Raw genomic sequence first — 23,919 nt, 5'->3', positions numbered from 1 at the left:
GCTTTAACTTCCTGACTGATGTCTTGAGATTTTGCTTCAATATATCCACATCATTTTCCTCCCTCATGACGCCATCTATTTTGTGAAGTGCACCAGTCCCTCCTGCAGCAAAGCACCCCCACAACATGATGCTGCCACCCCCGTGCTTCACGGTTGGGATGGTGTTCTTCGGCTTGCAAGCATCCCCCTTTTTCCTCCAAACATAACAATGGTCATTATGGCCAAACAGTTCTATTTTTGTTTCATCAGACCAGAAGACATTTCTCCAAAAAGTACGATCTTTGTACCCATGTGCAGTTGCAAACCGCAGTCTGGCTTTTTTATGGCGGTTTTGGAGCAATGGCTTCTTCCTTGCTGAGCGGCCTTTCAGGTTATGTCGATATAGGACTCGTTTTACTGTGGATACAGATACTTTTGTACCCGTTTCCTCCAGCATCTTCACAAGGTCCTTTGCTGTTGTTCTGGGATTGATTTGCACTTTTCACACCAAAGTATGTTCATCTCTAGGAGACAGAACGCATCTCCTTCCTGAGCGGTATGACGGCTGCGTGGTCCCATGGTGTTTATACTTGCGTACTATTGTTTGTACAGATGAACCTGGTACCTTCAGGTGTTTGGAAATTGCTCCCAAGGATGAACTAGACTTGTGGAGGTCTACCATTTTTTTCTGAGGTCTTGGCAGATTTCTTTTGATTTTCCCATGATGTCAAGCAAAGAGGCAGGGAGTTTGAAGGTAGGCCTTGAAATACATCCACACCTCCAATTGACTCAAATTATGTCAATTAGCCTATCAGAAGCTTCTAAAGCCATGACATCATTTTCTGAAATTTTCCAAGCTGTTTAAAGGCACAGTCAACTTAGCGTATATAAGCTTCTGACCCACTGGAATTGTGATACAGTGAATTATAAGTGAAATAATCAGTCTGTAAACAATTGTTGGAAAAATTACTTGTGTCATGCACAAAGTAGATGGCCTAACCGACTTGCCAAAAATATAGTTTGTTAACCTCTATGGGCTAGGTGGGATGCAAGCGTCCCACCCGTGGTGCACTCCATCAACAGCAGGTGCATTTCAAGAGCGGCAAATTTGAATCCAAATAAATGTCAAAATTCAAATTTTTCAAACATACAACTATTTTACACCCTTTGAAAGATAAACATCTCCTTAATCTAACCACGTTTTACGATTTCAAAAAGGTTTTACGGCAAAAGCATAAATTTAGAGTATGTTAGGACAGTACATTTACAAGAGTTGTGTGTAATGTTGTGCCAATTCAAAGACAGGCGTCACCAAAACCATAAAATCAGCTAAAATTATGCACTAACCTTTTACAATCTCCAACAGATGACACTCCTAGGACATTATGTTAGACAATGCATGCATTTTTAGTTCTATCAAGTTCATATTTATATCCAAAAACAGCGTTTTACTGTGGCGTTGATGTTCAGGAAATCGTTTCCCTCCAATAACCGGCATTCAAGTCAGCACCACAAATTAAATAATTAAAATTAGAAAACATTGGTAAAATATTATATTGTCATTTAAAGAATTATAGATTTACATCTCTTGAACGCAATCAACTTGCCAGATTTAAAAATAACCTTACTGGGAAATCACACTTTGCAATAATCTGAGCACTGCGCCCAGAAAAATACGCGTTGCGATACAGACTAGCCGCCATGTTGGGGAGATCTAAAATCGAAAATACTATGTAAATAATCCATTACCTTTGATTCTCTTCATCAGATGTCACTTCCAGGTATCACAGGTCCATAACGAATGTAGTTTTGTTCAAAAAAGCTCATCATTTATGTCCAAAAATCTCCGTCTTGTTAGCACATGATCTAAGCCCGCCGGACTTCACTTCATGAACGAGGGGAAAAAATATATTTACGTTCGTTCAAACATGTCAAACGTTGTATAGCATAAATCATTAGGGCCTTTTTACCAGAACATGAATAATATTCAAGGTGGACGAATGCATTCTCTTTTATAACGTATTGGAACGAGGGTACCCAACATGAACTCGCGCGCCAGGTGTCTAATGGGCCATCATCGTTCCATGGCTCTTGTTCGGTCAGATCTCCCTCCAGAAGACTCAAAACACTTTGTAAAGGCTGGTGACATCTAGTGGAAGCAATAGGAAGTGCCAAAATACTCCTCAGCCCCTGTGTTTTTCAATGGCATAGGTTTAAAGGTAATACAACACATCAGGTATCCACTTCCTGTCAGAATCTGTCTCAGGGTTTTGCCTGCCAAATGAGTTCTGTTATACTCACAGACACCATTCAAACAGTTTTAGAAACTTTAGAGTGTTTTCTATCCATATATAATAAGTATATGCATATTCTAGTTACTGGGTAGGATTAGTAACCAGATTAAATCGGGTACATTTTTTTTACCCAGACGTGCAAATGCTGCCCCCTAGCCCTAACAGGTTAACCTGTTAAAAAAATGTACCCGATTTAATCTGGTTACTAATCCTACCCAGTAACTAGAATATGCATATACTTATTATATATGGATAGAAAACACTCTAAAGTTTCTAAAACTGTTTGAATGGTGTCTGTGAGTATAACAGAACTCATTTGGCAGGCAAAACCCTGAGACATTTTCTGACAGGAAGTGGATACCTGATGTGTTGTATTGACTTTAAACCTATCCCATTGAAAAACACAGGGGCTGAGGAATATTTTGGCACTTCCTATTGCTTCCACTAGATGTCACCAGCCTTTACAAAGTGTTTTGAGTCTTCTGGAGGGAGATCTGACCGAACAAGAGCCATGGAACGATGATGTCCCATTAGACACCTGGCGCGGCAGTTCATGTTGGGTACCCTCGTTCCAATACGTTATAAAAGAGTATGCATTCGTCCACCTTGAATATTATTCATGTTCTGGTTAAAAAAGGCCCTAATGATTTATGCTATACAACGTTTGACATGTTTGAACGAACGGAAATATATTTTTTCCCCTCCTTCATGACGAAGTCCGGCTGGATTAGATCATGTGCTAACAAGACGGAGATTTTTGGACATAAATGATGAGCTTTTTTGAACAAAACTACATTCGTTATGGACCTGTGATACCTGGAAGTGACATCTGATGAAGAGAATCAAAGGTAATGGATTATTTACATAGTATTTTCGATTTTAGATCTCCCCAACATGACGTCTAGTCTGTATCGCAACGCGTATTTTTCTGGGCGCAGTGCTCAGATTATTGCAAAGTGTGATTTCCCAGTAAGGTTATTTTTAAATCTGGCAAGTTGATTGCGTTCAAGAGATGTAAATCTATAATTCTTTAAATGACAATATAATATTTTACCAATGTTTTCTAATTTTAATTAGTGACGCTGACTTGACTGCCGGTTATTGGAGGGAAACGATTTCCTCAACATCAATGCCATAGTAAAACGCTGTTTTTGGATATAAATATGAACTTGATAGAACTAAAAATGCATGCATTGTCTAACATAATGTCCTAGGAGTGTCATCTGATGGAGATTGTAAAAGGTTAGTGCATCATTTTAGCTGGTTTTATGGTTTTGGTGACCCTGTCTTTGACTTGACAAAACATTACACACAACTCTTGTAAATGTACTGTCCTAACATACTCTACATTTATGCTTTCGCCGTAAAACCTTTTTGAAATCGTAAAACGTGGTTAGATTAAGGAGATGTTTATCTTTCAAATGGTGTAAAATAGTTGTATTTTTGAAAAATTTGAATTTTGACATTTATTTGGATTCAAATTTGCCGCTCTTGAAATGCACCTGCTGTTGATGGAGTGCACCACGGGTGGCACGCTAGCGTCCCACCTAGCCCATAGAGGTTAACAAGAAATTTGTGGAGTGGTTGAAAAATGAGTTTAATGACTCCAACCTAAGTGTATGTAAACTTCCGACTTCAACTCTACATATTTATTAGGAATCGGACAATCACTTGGATCCTCACTTGAACCACATCCTTGTCTAATGGTATCTGGAGCATCTGTTGCAAGGCTCGCGTGCATCTCACCTTCCTCCGCTTCCCTCTCTTGTCTCTGTAGCATCTGTTGCTCTGGGGGCAGGGCCTGTTGCAGGAGCTGCATGTAGAACTCATTCTCCTTCTGCACCTCCTTCTGCTTTCTTAAGCGCATTTTATAGCTGACGTAGCTCTTGAAGCCAAAGCCCAGCGTCACCACCGGGTAGCCAATGCTACAGAGAGATCGATCGAGAACAAAGTTCAGACAACTCATCCTGCCTGATGTATCCAAGACAAACTGGTTCACAAGTTGAGACAAGCATAGGTACTATGAAAGAAAAGCCTTGAGATGAACATCACTGCCGTATGTAAAGCTAAAGGAATTACAGGTCCTAATATCCTGCATTACTACATAGCATGTATTATGCGCTGTTATCTAAATCCACTTAGAGGTCTTTAAGAGTACTTAGATTATAAATGGTGTGTATGACCTTACAGATCTGGGGCAGAAATATTGCCTAAACCCCATCTTAGAAGATCAGATTTTTCATAATTCTACACACTGAATGAAACCAGCATGTAATCTTGTTCTCTTTTTGGAGAGTGGAGTCTGAGCTTGGGGGATATCCAGCAGTCATTACTTGTACATTATGCCTAACAAGCAGAAATATTGTTTTCTGAGAGTCAATGGGGCAGAACAATCCCATCCCCTGTTTGGCCTGTGGGTCTAAGAAGGATTCTTCCTCACATATAGCCTACACTCACACCTGCCTCCAGAGCTTAGACAAAAACTTGACTTAAAAAGGAAAATTCCACCAATCTGGCCCAGATTTCTGTATTTTGAAAGCTACATATCTTTAAAACTTAATTGCTGACATGCAAAACATGTTGGGACTATATCAACAATGGACTAATGAAACAAGTACAAAAATATTGTTTTTGGGGTGGAGATTTCCTTTAACAACTTACCAATGTGCAGCAAATGGGCGACACAAGTCGACATGGAAGTTCTTCAGGTCTTTGAATCTGATGGCTGCCTCTATGTACACAAATAGTATCCAAAGAGACACTGTGGGGAGACAGACCCCTCTCTCTGTAAAAGCAAAAAAAAGGTGTGAGAACAGAAAATAGACTACTGGTCATGATAACCACACAACTACATGCATCAAGATACAGTGCCTTCAGAATGTATTCACATCCCTTGACTTTTTCCCCATTTTTTGTTGCATTACAGCCAGAATTGAAAATGGATTCAATTCAGATTTTTTTGTCACTGGCCTACACACAATACCCCATCATGTCAAAGTGGAATAAGGTTTTATACATTTTTACAAATTAATAAAAAATGAAAAGCTGAAATGTCTTGAGTCAATAAGTATTCAACCCCTTTGTTATGGGAAGCCTAAATAAGTTCAGAAGTAAAAAATTGCTTAACAAGTCACATAAGTTGCATGGACTAACTGTTTGCAATAATAGTGTTTTTCATGATTGTTGAACCTCATCTCTGCTGCTCTGTACCCCACACATACAGATAATTGTAAGGTCCCTCAGTCAGGCAGTGAATTTCAAACAAAGACCAGGGAGGTTTTCCCAATGCCTAGCAAATTAGGGCACCCATTGGTGCAGACATTGAATATCCCTTTGAGCATGGTGAAGTTATTAACACTTTGGATGCTGTATCGATACACACGTTCACTACAAAGACACAGCTGTCCTTTCTAACTCAGTTGCCGGAGAGACGGGAAACCGCTCAGGAATTTCACCATGAGGACAATGGTGACTTTAAAACAGTTAGAGTTTAATGGCTGTGATAGGAGAAAACTGAGGATGGATCAACATTGTAGTTACTCCACAATACTAACTAATTGACAGAGTGATTGTTAAGGACTGGGGAGGTTTTCAGGATTAAAAAAGAAACAATGAGCGAAGCACAGGCAAAATCCCACATGGTTCAGTCTGCTTTCCACCAAACACTGGGAGATGAATTCACCTTTCAGCAGGACAATAACCTATGGCCAAATCTACACTGAAGTTGCTTACCAAGAAGACAGTCAATGTTCCTGAATGGTTGAGTTAAAGTTTTGACCTAAATCTGCTTGAAAATCTATTGCCAGACCTGATAATGGTTGTCTATTAATGATTAATAACCAATTTGACAGAGCTTGAAGAATTTGGCAGATTTGGCAAATGTAGCACAATCCAGTTGTGGAAAGCGCTTCGAGATTTACCCAGAAAGACTCAAAGCTAAAATCGCTGCCAAAGGTGATTCTAACATGTATTGACAAATGTTAGAATTTCTTCCACTTTGACAGAGTATTTTGTGTAGATCATTGACAAAAAAAAGAAAATTACATCAATTTTAATCCCACTTTGTAACACAACAAAATGTGGGAAAAGTCAAGGGGTGTGAATACTTTCTGAAGGCATGGTACATGGTCATGATAACCATATGTCCACATGAAAAATATCCATGCAGACCTACTTCCTCCAAACATGAAACAAGGTTTTACATTGCGGTCAGCAAAGCAGCCTCCCACAAGAACACAAACATCACAACAGCAACAGGGTAGATCAGCTTTTCAGTGACAAGTACAAATTGAGACACAGACACACACAACCACAAAAGGACAGCTTTTCAGTGAGGCATACAAAAAAAACAAAGAGCTCTCCAGAGCTAACATGACTCAATGTGTGATTGTTGGCTGAGACAGCAAGTCAGCCCCCTTTACCATGTCTGATCCCACATAGTACATTCAAACAACACACTGGCTTTATGGAAAAGTCCCGGGCCAACTATAATTACATCAGCAGCAGAACAAACAGAATCAGTGGATAGAGAATAGATAGCCCCTGTCCATTGTCTCCTGGGCAGAAATAACCATAGGCACATTCACCAACACAGGGTAGGGATTAATGAATGTGTATTAAAGATGCACTATGCAGAAATCGCTCCACCATTTCCTGGCTGTAAAAATTCTAATAGTTCACCTAATTTCAATTGATGTGACAAAAAGGCAAGGATAGTGTAGAGAATCATTGTACCATCTAAACCGCTGTGAAATATATTTTCAATAACCAAAAATATTGTATTTTCAACTGTTTGAAGCTGGTGTACAAAACGTAAAGTAAAAAAGACAAAAAAACTCTACTTAAAAACGAGAAGCATTGAAATGGCACACAAAGAACAGATTTGCAGCTTCTTAGCCCTGCGTTCAATGAGAATGACATGCATAACACACATTTCTATGTGAATTTGGTGGGTCGCCCAAAAAGTTACATATTGCAGCTTTAATACTCCAATGACAAAATAATTGATTATTTCTCAATTATGCTTTAAGATTAAAATGTCAAATATGTCATTAATCCTTCCTCCAAATGACCCTTCTATGGATAACATTTTGTGGGGAAAACCCAAATCATGGTATTTTTTCGTTCTAGTTTCTTGAAGATTCACCCTCCTGTGAAACTCCTGTCACCAGTCCCATTTCTTTACAGCTAGGCTTAAATAGTGCAATACAGGGATCATACCAAAAGAGGTTGGTGGCACCTTAATTGGGGAGGACGGGCTCGTGGTAATGGCATCAAATATCAATCAAATCAAATGCCATTCCATTTAATCCGTTCCTCGGCAGCCTCCGCTGGATCATAACCACACACTAATTCAATAAGGTATTTTCCTTGTTAAAAGGCAGGTGAATAGGAGGAGAGCTTACCTGTATGCCACACGTACTGCACCCACACGTAGGTACTGGCAGCAAAGAACAGCCATTGCACGGGGATGAAGAGCAGGCATATGATGTCGGAGGTAAACGCCACACACACAAAGAACACTGAAAACGCCTGGAAGAGTAGAGACACGAGTTGGGTTAGTAGGAGCTCTGCAAAAAGGCAGAAAAACACATTGCTAGAAACAACCAGAGAGATGTGGGTCACATATTGTCCACATCACAATTTTTCATTGTGTGATGATTAAATTGGCAATTAAATGCAAAAACATATCTGCAAAAGACATCAAAGCCCAATCAATGACTTAGTAGAGTCACCTCTAGAGAATTGGAGGGGAATAACATTATGTAAATATTTTGAAAACATAGCCGCACTAGTGCAGGACTCAGATCTTGTTCTGCAGATGCTCCATAGACCTGCTCTCCTCGTCTATACCACAGATCGGTCAGGCCAGGACACAGCCAGACAAACTCACCAGCCCCTGGTATCTGAAGGAGTCATACACACTTCTGATGAACAGCCAGAAGGGCCACAGGTACTCAAACCTGAACTCGAGCACAAAGTCTGCCAGTAGCACCAGTGCCCACACCACCAGGAACTTCAGGTACAGGAAGGTACTGGAGAAGAAAGAAATGTATGAGTTTTAACATGTCCAATGCCACAACCAGCCACAGACTGTTCTCTATGCTACTGTCAGGCAACCAATACCAGAGCATCAGGACTTGGACCAACAGGCTCAGAGACAGCATCCATCTCCAAGCAATTAAGACTTAGCTAATCAATAGCAACTCAGACTGTATGGACTATTTGCATTGACTCTACCTGCACTGGCTATATGCACTCAAACGTCTACACACACACACACTACTTTTTTTTGTACTCTTAGTATTATGCATCCTGATGCTTAGTCACTTTACATCTGCCTACATGTACACATTACCTCTATTACCACATATCCCTTCACATTTATATGATAATGGTACTCCTTGTATATACAGTATAGCTTCATTCTTGTGTCTTTTATAGGCCTGACCCCATTTAGTCAACTGGTCGATTGTTTGGTCGACCAAGAATTCTTTAGGTCGAGCAGTATCCCACCCCAACAAAATCAATTGTCCATGGTGTACAAGACACCTGTCTAATTAAAGACGGTCTGAGTGGACTAATCCATTGTGGAGGCCGTGGGGTTGGCAGTCCATCGCTCACTTAAAATTAGGGAAGATTTGGGCCAAATTCGAGTTGGCTCAAATGGAATTCTCAAATTCGAGCTGGGTCAAGGGAAACCCGGGCCAACGCAGCCCAGTTTCACAACTGGTGCCAGCTCAATTAGAATTCGGGGTGGTGACGCAGTTACTATGCAACCACCAAGCTGACCATTGCTGGATGCTAACACAACGTTAGCTAGCTTGTCTGGGCTTGTTACTGTTAGCTAACAAATGGACAAGCAGTACTGCATTAGTCAGACATGACACAAATTACCACCATAGCTGGATCCTTCGTTCATTTTTGTACTACACAATAAAAACTTTTATGGGAAGTCAGCCCTCGAATGCTAGCTATCTACCGTTAGCTAGCAAATCAGAGTTAAAACAAGCTAGCTAGCTAACGTGAGCCAGCAGGAATGTCAGCTGGCCAGTCATATTGAAAGCTAGATCGTATCAAACTTGTTGCCTGGTTTGCTTGGTCGGCTCGCTAATAGCTAATGCCATGGTAAGCAAGGTAGGAATTAAGCTAGCCTGTTATGCTAGCAGTGATGCTAACTGTTTAGCTAGCTAACGTCAGCAAGCTAAATACATGGCTGGCACTGGCAGGACTATGAGGCGAAATAAATTCAACATCTTGCTAGCTAGCAACATTGGCGAAGCCAGCTGCAGTCACATATTGGCTGCCTAGCATGATTTCTCATTTCTGGGGGCAGTGGAAATTCAATTTGAGCAAGCCCACCAAGGCCATCCCAACCTGGGTTGACTTCAAAGTGCCAATGGAAACGGGGCTTAAGATATGTGCTACTCAAACTGTATATGGTTACATTACATAAGAACAAACGGTGCAACACTAATAAAAATATTTTAAACTCAGCAAAAAAAGAAACGTCCCCTCACTGTCAACTGTTTATTTTCAGCAAACTTAACATGTGTAAATATTTGTATGAACATAACAAGATTCAACAACAGACAAACTGAACAAGTTCAACAGACATGTGACTAACAGAAATTTAATAATGTGTTCCTGAACAAGGGGGGTGGGCGAAATCTAAAGTAACAGTCAATGCAGCTGGTGGCCACACCAGATACTAAGTACTGCAGTGCATCTCCTCCTCATAGACAGCACCAGATTTGTAAGGTCTTTCTGTGAGATGTTACCCCACTCTTCCATCAAGGCACCTGCAAGTTCCCAGACATTTCTGGGGGATATGGCTCTAGCCCTCACCCTCCGATCCAACAGGTCCCAGACGTGCTCAATGGGATAGAGATCCGGGCTCTTCGCTGGCCATGGCAGAACACTGACATTCCTGGCTTGCAGGAATTCATGCACAGAACGAGCAGTATGGCTGGTGGCATTGTCATGCTGGAGGGTGATGTCAGGATGAGCCTGCAGGAAGGGTACCACATGAGGGAGGAGGATGTCTTCCCTGTAACGCACAGCGCTGAGATTGCCTGCAATGACAACAAGCTCAGTCCAATGATGCTGTGACAAACCGCCTCAGACCATGACGGACCCTCCACCTCCAAATCGATCCCGCTCCAGAGTTACAAGGCCTCGGTGTAACGCTCATTCCTTAGACGATAAACGCGAATCCAACCATCACCCCTGGTGAGACAAAACCGTGACTCGTCAGTGAAGAGCACTTTTTGCTAGTCCTGTATGCTCCAGCGACGGTGGGTTTGTGCCCATAGGCGACGTTGTTGACGGTGATGTCTGGTGAGGACCTGCCTTACAAAAGGCCTGCAAGCCCTCAGTCCAGCCTCTCTCAGCCTATTGCGGACAGTCTGAGCACTGATGGAGGGATTGTACGTTCTTGGTGTAGCTCAGGCAGTTGTTGTTGCCATCCTGTACCTGTCCCGCAGGTGTGATGTTCGGATGTACCGATCCTGTGCAGGTGCTGTTACACGTGGTCTGCCACCGCGAGGACGATCAGCTGTCCGTCCTGTCTCCCTGTAGCTCTGTCTTAGGCGGCTCACAATACGGACATTGCAATTTATTGACCTGGCCACATCTGCAGTCCTCATGCCTCCTTGCAGCATGCCTAAGGCACGTTCACGCAGATGAGCAGGGACCCTGGGCATCTTTCTTTTGGTGTTTTTCAGAGTCAGTAGAAAGGCCTCTTTAGTGTCCTAAGCTTTCATAACTGTGACCTTAATTGCCTACCGTCTGTAAGCTGTTAGTGTCTTAACGACCATTCCACAGGCGCATGTTCATTGTTTATGGTTCATTGAACAAGCATGGGAAACAGTGTTTAAACCCTTTACAATGAAGATCTGTGAAGTTATTTGGATTTTTACGAATTATCTTTGAAAGAGTGTCCTGAAAAAGAAACGTTCCTTTTTTTGCTGAGTTTATAACGAATGCGCTTTCTCCCGCATTGGATAGTGATCGCTGTCCGCGGTTCTGAAACATTGTGCTGTTGAATTGCCGCCTTTTTCCTAAACCATGTTGCTATGTGCATAAAAGCCATGTTACCCAGCATATTGGTGTTGAGAACAATTCGGAGGCAGCAATGGAGTTACGAGATGAGAAAACAGCCCTTGCCTTCAATGTCTGAGAAAAGTGATGAGAGAGGAAACCAACTTAATTAGGTCTATAATCAACAGCCTAACTGTTAAATGTGCCTGGCTTTATAAAATCAGCCATATATACAGTTGAAGTCAGAAGTTGACATACACCTTAGCCAAATACATTTAAACTGTTATTCACAATTCCTGACATTTAATCCCAGTAAAAATTCCCTGTCTTAGGTCAGGATCACCACTTTATTTTAAGAATGTGAAATGTCAGAATAATATTAGAAAGAATTACTTATTTCAGATTTTATTTCTTTCATCACATTCCCAGTGGGTCAGAAGTTTACATACACTCAATTAGTATTTGGTAGCATTGCCTTTAAATTGTTTAACTTGGGTCAAATGTTTTGGGTAGCCTTCCATAAGCTTCCCACAATAAATTGGCTGAATTTTGGCCCATTCCTCCTGACAGAGCTGGTGTAACCGAGTCAGGTTTGTAGGCCTCTTTGCTCACACACACGCTTTTTCAGTTCTGCCCACACATTTTCTACAGGATTGAGGTCAGAGCTTTGTGATGGCCACTCCAATACCTTGACTTTGTTGTCCTTAACTTCTTTGGGATAGGGGGCAGAATTTTCATGTCCTGATAAAAAAATGTACCCGATTTAATCTGGTTACTACTCCAGCCCAGAAACTAGAATATGCATATAATTAGTAGATTTGGATAGAAAACACTCTAAAATTTCTAAAACTGTTTGAATGGTGTCTGAGTATAACAGAAGGCCAAAACCTGAGAAGATTCCATAAAGGAAGTGCCCTGTCTGACAATTTGTTGTCCTTCTGTTGCATCTCTATAAAAAATACAGCATCTGTGCTGTAACGTGACATTTTCTAAGGCTTCCATTGGCTCTCTAAAGCCGCCAGAAAGTGGAAAGGGCTGTCTGCTGTCTCTGGGCAAAGAACAGCAGCAGAATTTGTAAGTGGTCAGCCTGGGGACAGTGAGACTGAGATGCGCGGTCACGAGACTACTCAATTTTTTTCTTTCAGCCTTTGAATGAATACAACGTTGCCCCGTTGGAATATTATCGCTATTTTACGAGAAAAATCGCATAAAAAATGATTTTAAACAGCGTTTGACATGCTTCTAAGTACAGTAATGGAATATTTTGAATTTTATTGTCACGAAATGCGCTCGTGCGTCACCCTTTGGATAGTGACCTGAACGCACGAACAAAACGGAGCTATTTGAATATAACTATGGATTATTTGGAACCAAAACAACATTTGTTGTTGAAGTAGAAGTCCTGGGAGTGCATTCTGACAAAGAACAGCAAAGGTAATCCAATTTTTCTAATTGTAATTCTGAGTTTAGTGAGCCCCAAACTTGGTGGGTGTCAAAATAGCTAGCCGTGATGGCCGAGCTATGTACTCAGAATATTGCAAAATGTGCTTTCGCCGAAAAGCTATTTTAAAATCTGACATAGCGATTGCATAAACGAGTTCTGTATCTATAATTCTTTAAATAATTGTTATGTATTTTGTGAACGTTTATCATGAGTAATTTAGTAAATTCACCGGAAGTTTCAGTGGGTATGCTAGTTCTGAACGTCACATGCTAATGTAAAAAGCTGGTTTTTGATATATGAACTTGATTGAACAAAACATGCATGTATTGTATAACATAATGTCCTAGGAGTGTCATCTGATGAAGATCAAAGGTTAGTGCTGCATTTAGCTGTGGTTTGGGTTTATGTGACATATATGCTTGCTTGGAAAATGGCTGTGTGATTATTTGTGTCTATGTACTCTCCTAACATAATCTAATGTTTTGCCTTCGCTGTAAAGCCTTTTTTAAAATCGGACAATGTGGTTAGATTAACGAGTCTTATCTTTAAAATGGTGTAAAATAGTTGATTGTTTGAGAAAATTGAATTGTGATATTTTAGTTGGTTTTGTATTTCGCGCCGTGCGATGCCATTGGCTGTTGGCTAGGGGTTCCGCAGGCGGAACGGGGTTCCGCTAGCGGAACGTCTGTCCTCAACAGGTTAAGCTGTTTAGGATAGGGGGCAGTATTTTCACGGCCGGATAAAAAACGTACCCGATTTAATCTGGTTACTACTCCTTCCCAGAAACTAGAATATGCATATAATTGGTAGATTTGGATAGAAAACACTCTAAAATTTCTAAAACTGTTTGAATGGTGTCTGTGAGTATAACAGAACTCATATGGCAGGCCAAAACCTGAGAAGATTCTAAACAGGAAGTGCCATCTCTGACCATTTCTTGGCCTTCTATAGCCTCTTTATCCAAAACAGAGGATCTCTGCTGTAACGTGACATTTTCTAAGACTCCCATAGGCTCTCAGAAGGCGCCATAACGTTGAATGAGGACTCTGCAGTCCCTGGCTGAAAAACAGAAGCGCATTTGGATAGTGGTCGATCTGAGAACAATGAAACGGGTGCGCGCGTACACGTGAAGAGTCCATTTTACATTTTCAGTCTTTGAACGAAAACAAGGTGGCCCGGTGGAATATTATCGCTATTTAACGAGAAAAATCGCATAAAAAATGATTTTAAACTGCATTTGACATGCTTCGAAATACGGGCTATCTACTCAGAATATTTCAAAATGTGCTTTCACCGAAAAGCTATTTTCAAATCTGACATAGCGATTGCATAAAGGAGTTGTGTCTATAATTCTTAAAATAATTATGTTTTTTGTGAACGAGTAATTGAGTAATTTTGTAAATTCACCGGAAGTTTCAGTGGGTATGCTAGTTCTGAACGTCACATGCTAATGTAAAAAGCAGTTTCTTGATATAAATATGAACTTTATTGAACAAAACATGCATGTATTGTATAACATAATGTCCTAGGAGTGTCATCTGATGAAGATCAAAGGTTAGTGCTGCATTTAGCTGTGGTTTTGGTTTTTGTGACATATGCTAGCTTGAAAAATGGGTGTCTGATTATTTCTGGCTGGGTACTCTCCTGACATAATCTAATGTTTTGCTTTCGTTGTAAAGCCTTTTTGAAATCGGACAATGTGGTTAGATAAAGGAGAGTCTTGTCTTTAAAATGGTGTAAAATAGTCATACGTTTGAAAAATGGAAGTTCTTGGATTTTTGAGGAGTTTGTAATTCGCGCCACGCCCTATCATTGGATATTGGAGCGGTGTTCTGATATGTAAGAGGTTAAAGGTCCTCAATAATATCACCATTGCCCTTGTATCTAAGCAATGTTGTGCTGGTATCTTTATTGATTTGGCCAAAGATTTTGATACGGTAGACCATTCCATTCTTGTGGACCGGCTAAGGAGTATTGGTGTCTCTGAGGGGTCTTTGGGCTGGTTTGCTAACTACCTCTCTCAGAGTGCAGTGTATAAAGTCAAAAAAATCTGCTGTCTCAGCCACTGCCTGTCACCAAGGGAGTACCCCAAGGCTCGATCCTATGCCCCACGCTCTTCTCAATTTACAACAACATAGCTCAGGCAGTAGGAAGCTCTCTCATTCATTTATATGCAGATGATACAGTCTTATACTCAGCTGGCCCCTCCACGGATTTTGTGTTAAATGCTCTACAACAAAGCTTTTAGTGTCCAACAAGCTTTCTCTACCCTTAACCTTGTTCTGAACACCTCCAAAACAAAAGGTCATGTGGTTTGGGAAGAAGAATGCCCCTCCTCCCACAGGTGTGATTACTACCTCTGATGGTTTAGAGCTTGAGGTAGTCACCGCATACAAGTACTTGGGAGTATGGCTAGACCGTGCACTGGCCTTCTCTAAGCACATATCAAAGCTGCAGGCTAAAGTTAAATCTAGACTTGGTTTCCTCTATCATAAATCGCTCCCCTTTCACCCCAGCTGTCAAACTAACCCTGATTCAGATGACCATCCTACCCATGCTAGATTATGGAGACATCATTTATAGATCAGCAGGTAAGGATGCTCACGAGCGGCTAGATGTTCTTTACCATTCGGCCATCAGATTTGCCACCAATGCTCCTTATAGGACACATCACTGCACTCTATACTCCTCTATAAACTGGTCATCTCTGTATATCTGTCGCAAGATGATGCTTATTTATAAAACCCTCTTAGGCCTCACTCCCCCCTATCTGAGATATCTACTGCAGCCCTCATCTTCCACATACAACACCAGTTCTGCCAGTCACATTCTGTTAAAGGTCCCCAAAGCACACACATCCCTGGGTCACTCCTCTTTTCAGTTTGCTGCAGCTAGCGACTGGAACGAGCTGCAACAAACACTCAAACTGGACAGTTTTATCTCCATCTCTTCATTCAAAGACTCAATCATGGACACTCTTACTGACAGTTGTGGCTGCTTTGTGTGATGTATTGTTGTCTCTACCTTCTTGCCATTTGTGCTGTTGTCTGTGCCCAATAATGTTTGCACCATGTTGTTGTTATGTTGGGTTGCTACCATGCTGTGTTGTCATGTGTTGCTGCCTTGCTATGTTGTTGTCTTAGGTCTCTCTTTATGTAGTTATGTGTCTCTTGATGTGATGTGTGTTTTGTCCTAAATTTATATTATATTATTTTAATCCCATGCCCCTTTCCCCGTAGGAGGCCTTTTGGTAGGCCATCATTGTAAATAAGAATGTGTTCTTAACTGACTTGCCTAGTTAAATAAAAAGGTTAAATCAAATAAAAACTGATCGGGCAGGAGAAGCTGGTCCTCTCCTGAATGGCTCTCGCTGTAGGATTGTATGAATACACCGTTTTGAAGTCAAATGGTTTGGCTTACAGCAGAGTCGGGGAGCTCGGACCTAGGCGGAGAAGAAGATCAGAGTCTACCCAGACCTGAGTGCCGAACTGCTAAGGCGAGGGCCACCTACAATGAGGTGAGATCCCAACTACGCAAGCCAAATTTGAGATGCGGTTTCATTTGCCCGTAAAAATAAATCTTGACCTTCAAGAACAGCATAAATGTTCTCAACACTTTTGAGAATCACATCAAACCCAAAACATAAGGGGACGAGTCAACAGATATAACCCCATTATGACTGGCTTAATATTCAGGTATGCTATCCATCCACAATCACCCAGCCTAGTCTATGGCTATGATGCTGCCCTCAGCATAAGACAATGGGTGTTTCTCAAAATGCATACCACAGTGCCCCGAGCATGCAAATTGGAGCCAAGGAGGGTCGGAGTAGGAGTCCAAATCAAAGTATGCGAAACGGAGCATGGAGGGCACTTCTCAAATGCATACTCCGTTTGGACATATTTTAAAGCATGCATTGACGCACATTGTAATATTGTTCTACTATACATTTGGTATTGTAGATATGTAGTAGTGTAATGTTATATTATGTACTGTTTTATATTTTGTTTTATGTGTGATGTAAGTGCCTTGATGGGTTTGGACCCCAGAAAGAGTAGCTGCTGCCTTGGCAGCTCCTTAATAAATACAAATTCGGCAATTTTTCACAATAACGCCTTGCTATCTGGAGGGCGGCTTTTTGTGGGATTCGTACCCCTGCCAATATCATGGGTGTGAGAACCTTCCAACATTTGAAAGACATTAGCAGGCAACTCCCCTTTTCTATATTTACAACTTCAGTCAGCTATGCAAGCTTATGGAGTCCCATGAAATACCCAACTACCAAACCACCCAATGATGGGATTTATAAATAAATTATCTGGGCTCCCGAAAGAACTGATCTTTATAATATATAAACAACTTTTGGAAAGCACATATTCTGAGCTAGCCATTAAAAAAGTATGGTCCACAGATCTAAGTGAATCTGAACAACCCCTTAATTGGAACAGAATATGGAAAAATATCATCTTGGCATCCCGTAATCTGAACCATCCTTTTATATATTAAAAAATGTCAAGACTGTATTTAACACCAAGGAAACATTTTACAATGAAATTGGGCCCCAACTCCCAACTGTTCACCGTGTCCCCTAAATTAGGTAGGAACATTCTTTCATAGGACGTGGGAGTGCAGTGCAGTTCATTCATTCTGGGACAATTCATTCAGAAGTGCATGAATGTAAATATTACATTCTTTGCATCTACTATGTGTTAGTTAACGATGATAGCTCTTTGAAATCGCTCTATTAAATCAGAGACGATTACTGCTGGCAGGCAGCACTGCCGCAAAAATGATGTTGGCTCTTAGATGGCAATCACCTCACTCTCTCCCACTGTGCCAGTGGATACAGTTACTATAAGAAGTTACAACATAATTATCAACAGTGAGAATGAATGGTGCTAGTCAAGGAACAAATATACTTCACTCTGTAAAGACAAATTTCAGCTAAAGTTGGGCATTAGTTAAGATTATTATTTATAGTTACAGAGCTTAATGGCTATGATAGGAGAAAACTGAGGAGCGAGAAAGAGACTTCAGAAAGTATTCACACCACTTGACATTTTGTTGTTACAGCCAGAATTTAAAATGGATTCAATTGAGATTTATCACTGGTCTATACACAATACCCCATACTGTCAAAGCGGAATTGTGTTTTTCAAAATGTATACAACTGAATTAAAAATGAAAAGCTGAAATGTCTTGAGTCAATAAGTACTCAACACCTTTGTTATGGTAAGCCTAAATAATTTGGGAGTAAAAATGTGCTGAAAAGTCACATAAATTGCATGGAGTCGCTGTGTGCAATAATAGTGTAAGGCAGGGCTGCCCAACCCTCTTCCTGAAGATCTACCATCCTGTGGGTTTTCAGTCCAACCCTAATTTAACACACCTGAATCTACTAATTAGCTGCTCAACAAGACCTTAACTAGCTGAATCAGATATGCTAAATTAGGGTTGGACTGAAAACCTACAGGACAGTAGATCTCCAGGAAGAGGGTTGGGCAGCCCTGGTGTAAGGTCTCTCAGTCGAGCAGTACATTTCAAACAAACACAGATTCAACCACAAAGACCAGGGAGGTTCTCCAATGCCTCACAAAGGGCACCTATTGGTAGATGGGTCAAAAAAATTAAAAAGCAGACATTGAATATCCCTTTGAGCATGGTCAAGTTATTAATTACAATTTGGATGGTGTAGCAATACACCCATTCACTACAAAGATACAGGCGTCCTTCATAACTCAGTTGCCAGAGAGGTAGGAAACCACTCAGGGATTTCACAATGAGGCCGATGGTGACTTTAAAACAGTTACAGAGTTGAATGGCTGTGATAGAAAACTGAGGTTGGATTACCATTGTAGTTACTCCACAATTAAGGATGTTAACATTTGACCGGTCATGCTTATCGGTCTATAGGTTAATTTGTATAATTTTGTGTAATTAAATTGGCATATGTGTATTTTCGTTAGTCGTCATATATCTTATTTATTATAAGCGCACAGCACACAGAGCATTCCAGTGCATAGGCTTTAGCCTGCCGACCATTGACTTTCAGCACATCACCCACCACTTTGCAATGTGAGCTTGAGGCAATATAAATTGTTTGAAACCTGAATGTTTTCCTTCACTTCAAATAATGAGGCATGTCTTACCTTGCTTCAAAGTAGCCTTGTGAAAATCCTGCCATAGAAACTTGGAGGGAATTATTTTATGAAGACTTTCTCATGCCATTAACCAGCATTTCTCTCCTGTTCTATTGGTTTTCATATCAACTTTCTTTCGCTGTCCAGATACCAAAGGCACAATCCTAGTCATATTACCAACCCAACCCATCATAGAGGGGAATCTAATAGCGAAAACTAAGTTTCTAAGTGAGATTTTCATCTCTGTCACATATGGAACCACTTGCATTCGGTGCGCTGTTCAGAAAGGTGTTTTCTGCTAACTGCATTTTGGCACATTTTTGAAAAGAACGTTTTATTAACTACTAAATTACAAAGTTGGACGTTCAATAATAGGCTATAGCCTTTTGACTGTAAGACAATAGGCTTGCTATTGTTGCATGTTTCCATTAAGCTCTTAATGAAAAATGTACAGTCCTTGTATGCATGCATAGTATCAGAGAGGAAGAGGCAAAGCGAGAGGTTTCACTCTCGCCAAAATCTGCCCAAAATAAGCCCATTGCATTTTTAGGGGCTTATTTTGAGCCTAAGCTTATTGCCTGCCTTCCCACCTTGGGATGACTCCCATTGCAGGGCAGAAACATAAGCATCTCATCATTATATACAGATCTCTGATAGTATCTTTTTATCAGTTAATGAGGGTAATTTAGCAGGCAGCAAAATGTACCGAAATGTGCATCCCTATCCAGAATACTAACCTAATTGACAGACTGAAAATAAGGAAGCATTTACAGAATAAAAATACTCCAAAACATGCATCAAGGCACTAAAGTAATATTGCAAAAAATGTGGTAAAGCAACTAACTTTTTGTCCTGAATACAAAGTGTTATGTTTGTGGCAAATCAATACAACACATTACTGAGTACCACTCTCCATATTTTCTGAAAACCTGGTTAATCTTAGAAAACCACCAGACACCGATACATTCACTATTCAGCAGGACAATAACCTAAGGCCAAATCTACACTGTAGTTGCTTACCAAGAAGACAGTGAATGTTTCTGAGTGGCCGAGTTACAGTTTTGACTTAAATCTACTTGAAGATCTATGGCAAGACCTGAAAATGGTTGTCTAGCAAAGATCAACAGCCAATTTGATAGAGCTTGAAAAATGTTTAAAATAATAAAAATGGGCAAATGTTGCACAATCCAGGTGTGGAAATCTCTCAGAGACTTACCCAGAAAGACTCACAGCTGTAAACACTGCCAAAGGTGCTTCTACAAAGTATAGACTCAGGGGTGTGAATACTTATGTAAAATTAGATATTTTTTGCATTTTATTTTCAAAAAATTTGCTAACATTTCTACAAACAAGTTTTCACTTTGTCATTATGGGGTATTGTGTGTAGAAGGATGAGAAAAAAATATATTTAATCAATTTTGAATTCAGGCTGTAACAACAAAATGTGGACTAAGTCTAGGGGTATGAATACTTTCTGAAGGCACCGTTTGTGTGTGTGATCTCACAAACACAAAGATTTGTACAAAACATTAGGAATACCTTCCTAATTTTGAGTTGCACCCCTTTTGCCCATCAGAACAGACTTAATTCGTTAGAGCATGGTCTCGACAAGGTGTCGACAGCGTTCCACAGGGATGCTGGCCCATATTGACTTCAATGCTTCCCACAGTTATGTTAAGTTGGCTGGATGTCCTTTGAGTGGTGGACCATTCTTGATACACACGGGAAACTGTAGAGCGTGAAAAACCCAGCAGCGTTGCAGTTCTTGACACATTCAAACCAGTGCGCCTGGCACCTACTACCATACTCTGTTCAAAGGCACTTCAATATTTTGTCTTGCCCATCTGATTGGCACACATACACAATCCATGTCTCAATGATCTCAAGGCTTAAAAAAATTATTCTTTACCCTGCCTCTTTTACTCTAATATAATCATACGGATGTTTTTTATTTGTGAGTGGCAGACCACTGGTGAATATGAAGCGATTATATAAATTTGTATATTATACCTGTAACCCCCATGGGAAAAAAATACAAAATAAATAAACGTGGTCACAAACAAAGGAAAGCATAATTTTGTAATTTGGGTGAATTATCCCTTTAATGCACATCGACATTTTTGCTGTCTGAATTACAATGAGTGTTATCTGAATGACAGGGCGCAATCCAGGCCAGGTTTGTTTGACCAACTGAGTTGGCAGATAACCAGCCCTTTTGCAGATTAACTGCTGCTAACTGTTCCATAAGTACCCAGCCAAGCTAAGAGGCTAAATAACGCTGCTGCATCCAGTTGTAGTTAGTTAAAGTTACCTAGCTAACTGACTACTTCAGACCGCAATATGGGATAAATATCGTTATTTGAGATGCCTAATTGAAGCAGGTGTGTCAAAGCCAGCCCCATGCTATGGCTTGGGGCCTATCCCTGGCTAATAACCACCTAACGACGTTACACCAAAGAAAATGTATACAATTCCATTTAGCTAGCTAGCTAGCTATGCCGTAATGCTATTCTATCCACAACATAGCTAGCTAGCTAACAACTTCTTACCTAGCGGATTTACTTGAATGTGAGTGTCAGTGTGACATTTTACATTAGGAGAGACACAGTAGCTATCGTAAGATAGCTAGATACTAGTTGACAACCCAACCCTGCAATTAAGGAGTCTTAGAAGCAAGTACCCTTAAAGCAGTGAGAACCCATCACTATTAGCCTTCATATACCTGCCGTATATACCCTCGGTGATTCGGTTCCGTTTTAACGGCCGCCGGAGTTTGCTGCAGTCCGCATTGCGCCGCTTCATCCTCCTCCCCTTCGCGTTGGCTTTTGAATTCCTACTGTAATCTTATCCAGTTTTCTTGCGTGAGCGGACAATGATAATAAATTAAGTCCCTGTGAAATATAACACTGTTATTATTTTTTCTACTGGAAACAAAGAAATAAATAAAATACTATTCAAGAACCTCCTCTTTTCTCAAAGCGCATGCTAGCGCTATAATTTACGTCTGTCAGGTTGTGAGACAGTCGCTTTATCCAATCACTTTATTTGCTAAAACCTTTCATTTTTTGATTGATGCAAAGATGAGCCATTTATATTGCTCGTGTCCACCAGAGAGGTACGGCAGACAGCATCTCGAGGTGAGTCTCGCCATTTGACCAATTATATTATTTGTGGACAAATCAGGCATTTCTGATTGACCTATCGGTTAGCCCTGGGGCGGGCTTTCTTTCTACCGTGGAACCAATGAACACTCCGTACCGTGACGCTGAACGAGAGACACAGGCAACCTTGTTGGCAATGATTTGTGTAGACCTCAGGGGTGTAGTGCTGCCTTAGCTCCCTGACTTTTTTATTTGAGAATACACAGAGCTGTTAAAACTAATTTTTGGCAAATGTATTACGATAAATTCTAAATAAAGTATATCTAATTACCACTAAAATTCCATAAAAATGATAGAATGACAAACCAAATAAATATGTATAGCAACCTAGAAATAGGTAAATTGTGGTTTCTTCCATGTCTTCTCTGGGGCAAAAACGATGCGCTCGCTTCAATGAGGCAGCAGTCTAGGTGTTGTGATTCCGGATGGCCAGATAGCCATCTACAATGACAAGACACTGCCATCTGGGGAATCGTGACTCGTTTCAGCTAGTTTAATCTTGTTCTTGATACCATGTCTTGTTTTGAGGTGTTTTGACAGATTTCATGTGAATTCTAAAATTATCTAGCTAGCAAACCAACAGCTGTAACAATGTATTTGACAGACAAGTGCTCATTGTGCAAATGTATTTTTGTTTTCAGTAAAGATTGGAGACTAAATAAAGTTGTCAACAATCTAAGCAAACAGCGTCTGTTTTGCCCCATAGTTGCGGACACATCGGTTTTGTTGCTAAACAACCAAACCATCTATAAGCTACGTGTGTGCTGTGCGGACGCCCGTTGGAGGCTTGACAACTTTGGCCAATCAGAACGTTGAAAAAAATCTAAAATCACAGTGTGCCTGCCTTGATGTTCATAAAACTCCACGGCCCACCTCTTGGAAGTGAACGAAGCCAGAACGATATGTGTCCACTTGGTTACGGAGACACCATTCTACCTAGGACACCCAAACTAGAGTGGCCACCGCAAATCCCAAGGAACCTGAGCCTCTTTGGATGTTGCTGTAGCCCTGCTTGAGATATTTAGCCTACATTGGTTGAGTTGAAACGCAGGGCCCGTTCTAGCTTGGTATGTCAGGTTGGCAATTGGAAATGGGCCAAGTTGTTGATATTTCATTTAGGCAGTGGTGTAAAGTACTTATGGAAAAATAATTTTAAGTACTACTTAAGTCAATTTTGGGGGGGTATCTGTACTTTACTATTTATATTTAACTTAGAAATGATTTATGATCACTACTATTTTGTTACTTTACAGCCTTCTTCTAAAATTGATAAAATTGTTTTTCTCCCTCATCAGTCTACACACAATACCCCATAACGACAAAGCAAAAACTGGTTTTTAGAAATGTTAGAAAATGTATAAAAATTAGGTCGTTGTCCTGTTGGAAGGTGAACCTTCACCCCAGTCCGAGGTCCTGAGTATTCTGGAGCAGGTTTTCATCAAGGATCTCTCTGTACTTTGCTCTGTTCATCTTTCCCTCGATCCTGACTAGTCTCCCAGTCCCTACCTCTGATAAAATCCCCACAGCAAAATGCTGCCACCACCATGCTTCACCGCAGGGATGGTGCCAGGTTTCCTCCAAATGTGACGCTTGGCATTCAGGCCAAAGAGTTCAATCTTGGTTTAATCAGACCAGAAAATCTTGTTTCTCATGGTCTGAGATTCCTTTAGGTGGCTTTTGGCAAACTCCAAGTGGGCTGTCATGTGCCTTTTACTGATGAGTGGCTTCCGTCTGGCCACTCTACCATAAAGGCCTGATTGGTGTAGTGCTGCAGAGGGGGTTGTCCTGGAAATTCTCCCGTCTCCACAGAGGAACTCTGGAGCTCTGTCAGAATGACAATTGGGTGACCAAGGCCCTTC

At 40.8% G+C, this 23,919-nt stretch overlaps 1 protein-coding gene across 1 annotated transcript in view; it reads right to left on the bottom strand.

The window, feature by feature from the left end:
- The window catches only part of LOC106610893 (macoilin-2), a 30,671-nt gene extending 8,748 nt beyond the window's left edge, over positions 1 to 21,923 (bottom strand). The window contains exons 1-5 of the mRNA XM_014210557.2: positions 21,622 to 21,923; positions 8,167 to 8,308; positions 7,679 to 7,805; positions 4,935 to 5,058; positions 4,020 to 4,198 (exon numbers count right to left, since the gene is read on the bottom strand). Of these exons, the coding sequence (XP_014066032.2) occupies positions 4,020 to 4,198; positions 4,935 to 5,058; positions 7,679 to 7,805; positions 8,167 to 8,308; positions 21,622 to 21,701 (652 nt within the window). The 5' untranslated portion in view covers positions 21,702 to 21,923. The remainder of the gene's footprint in view (positions 1 to 4,019; positions 4,199 to 4,934; positions 5,059 to 7,678; positions 7,806 to 8,166; positions 8,309 to 21,621) is intronic.
- Positions 21,924 to 23,919: the final 1,996 nt, after the last annotated feature.

This window comes from Salmo salar, chromosome ssa09 (assembly GCF_905237065.1).
Source record: "Salmo salar chromosome ssa09, Ssal_v3.1, whole genome shotgun sequence".
NCBI lineage: Eukaryota > Metazoa > Chordata > Actinopteri > Salmoniformes > Salmonidae > Salmo > Salmo salar.
Note: the sequence above shows the minus strand (reverse complement) of the source record. Positions and strands in the feature narration are given on the sequence as shown.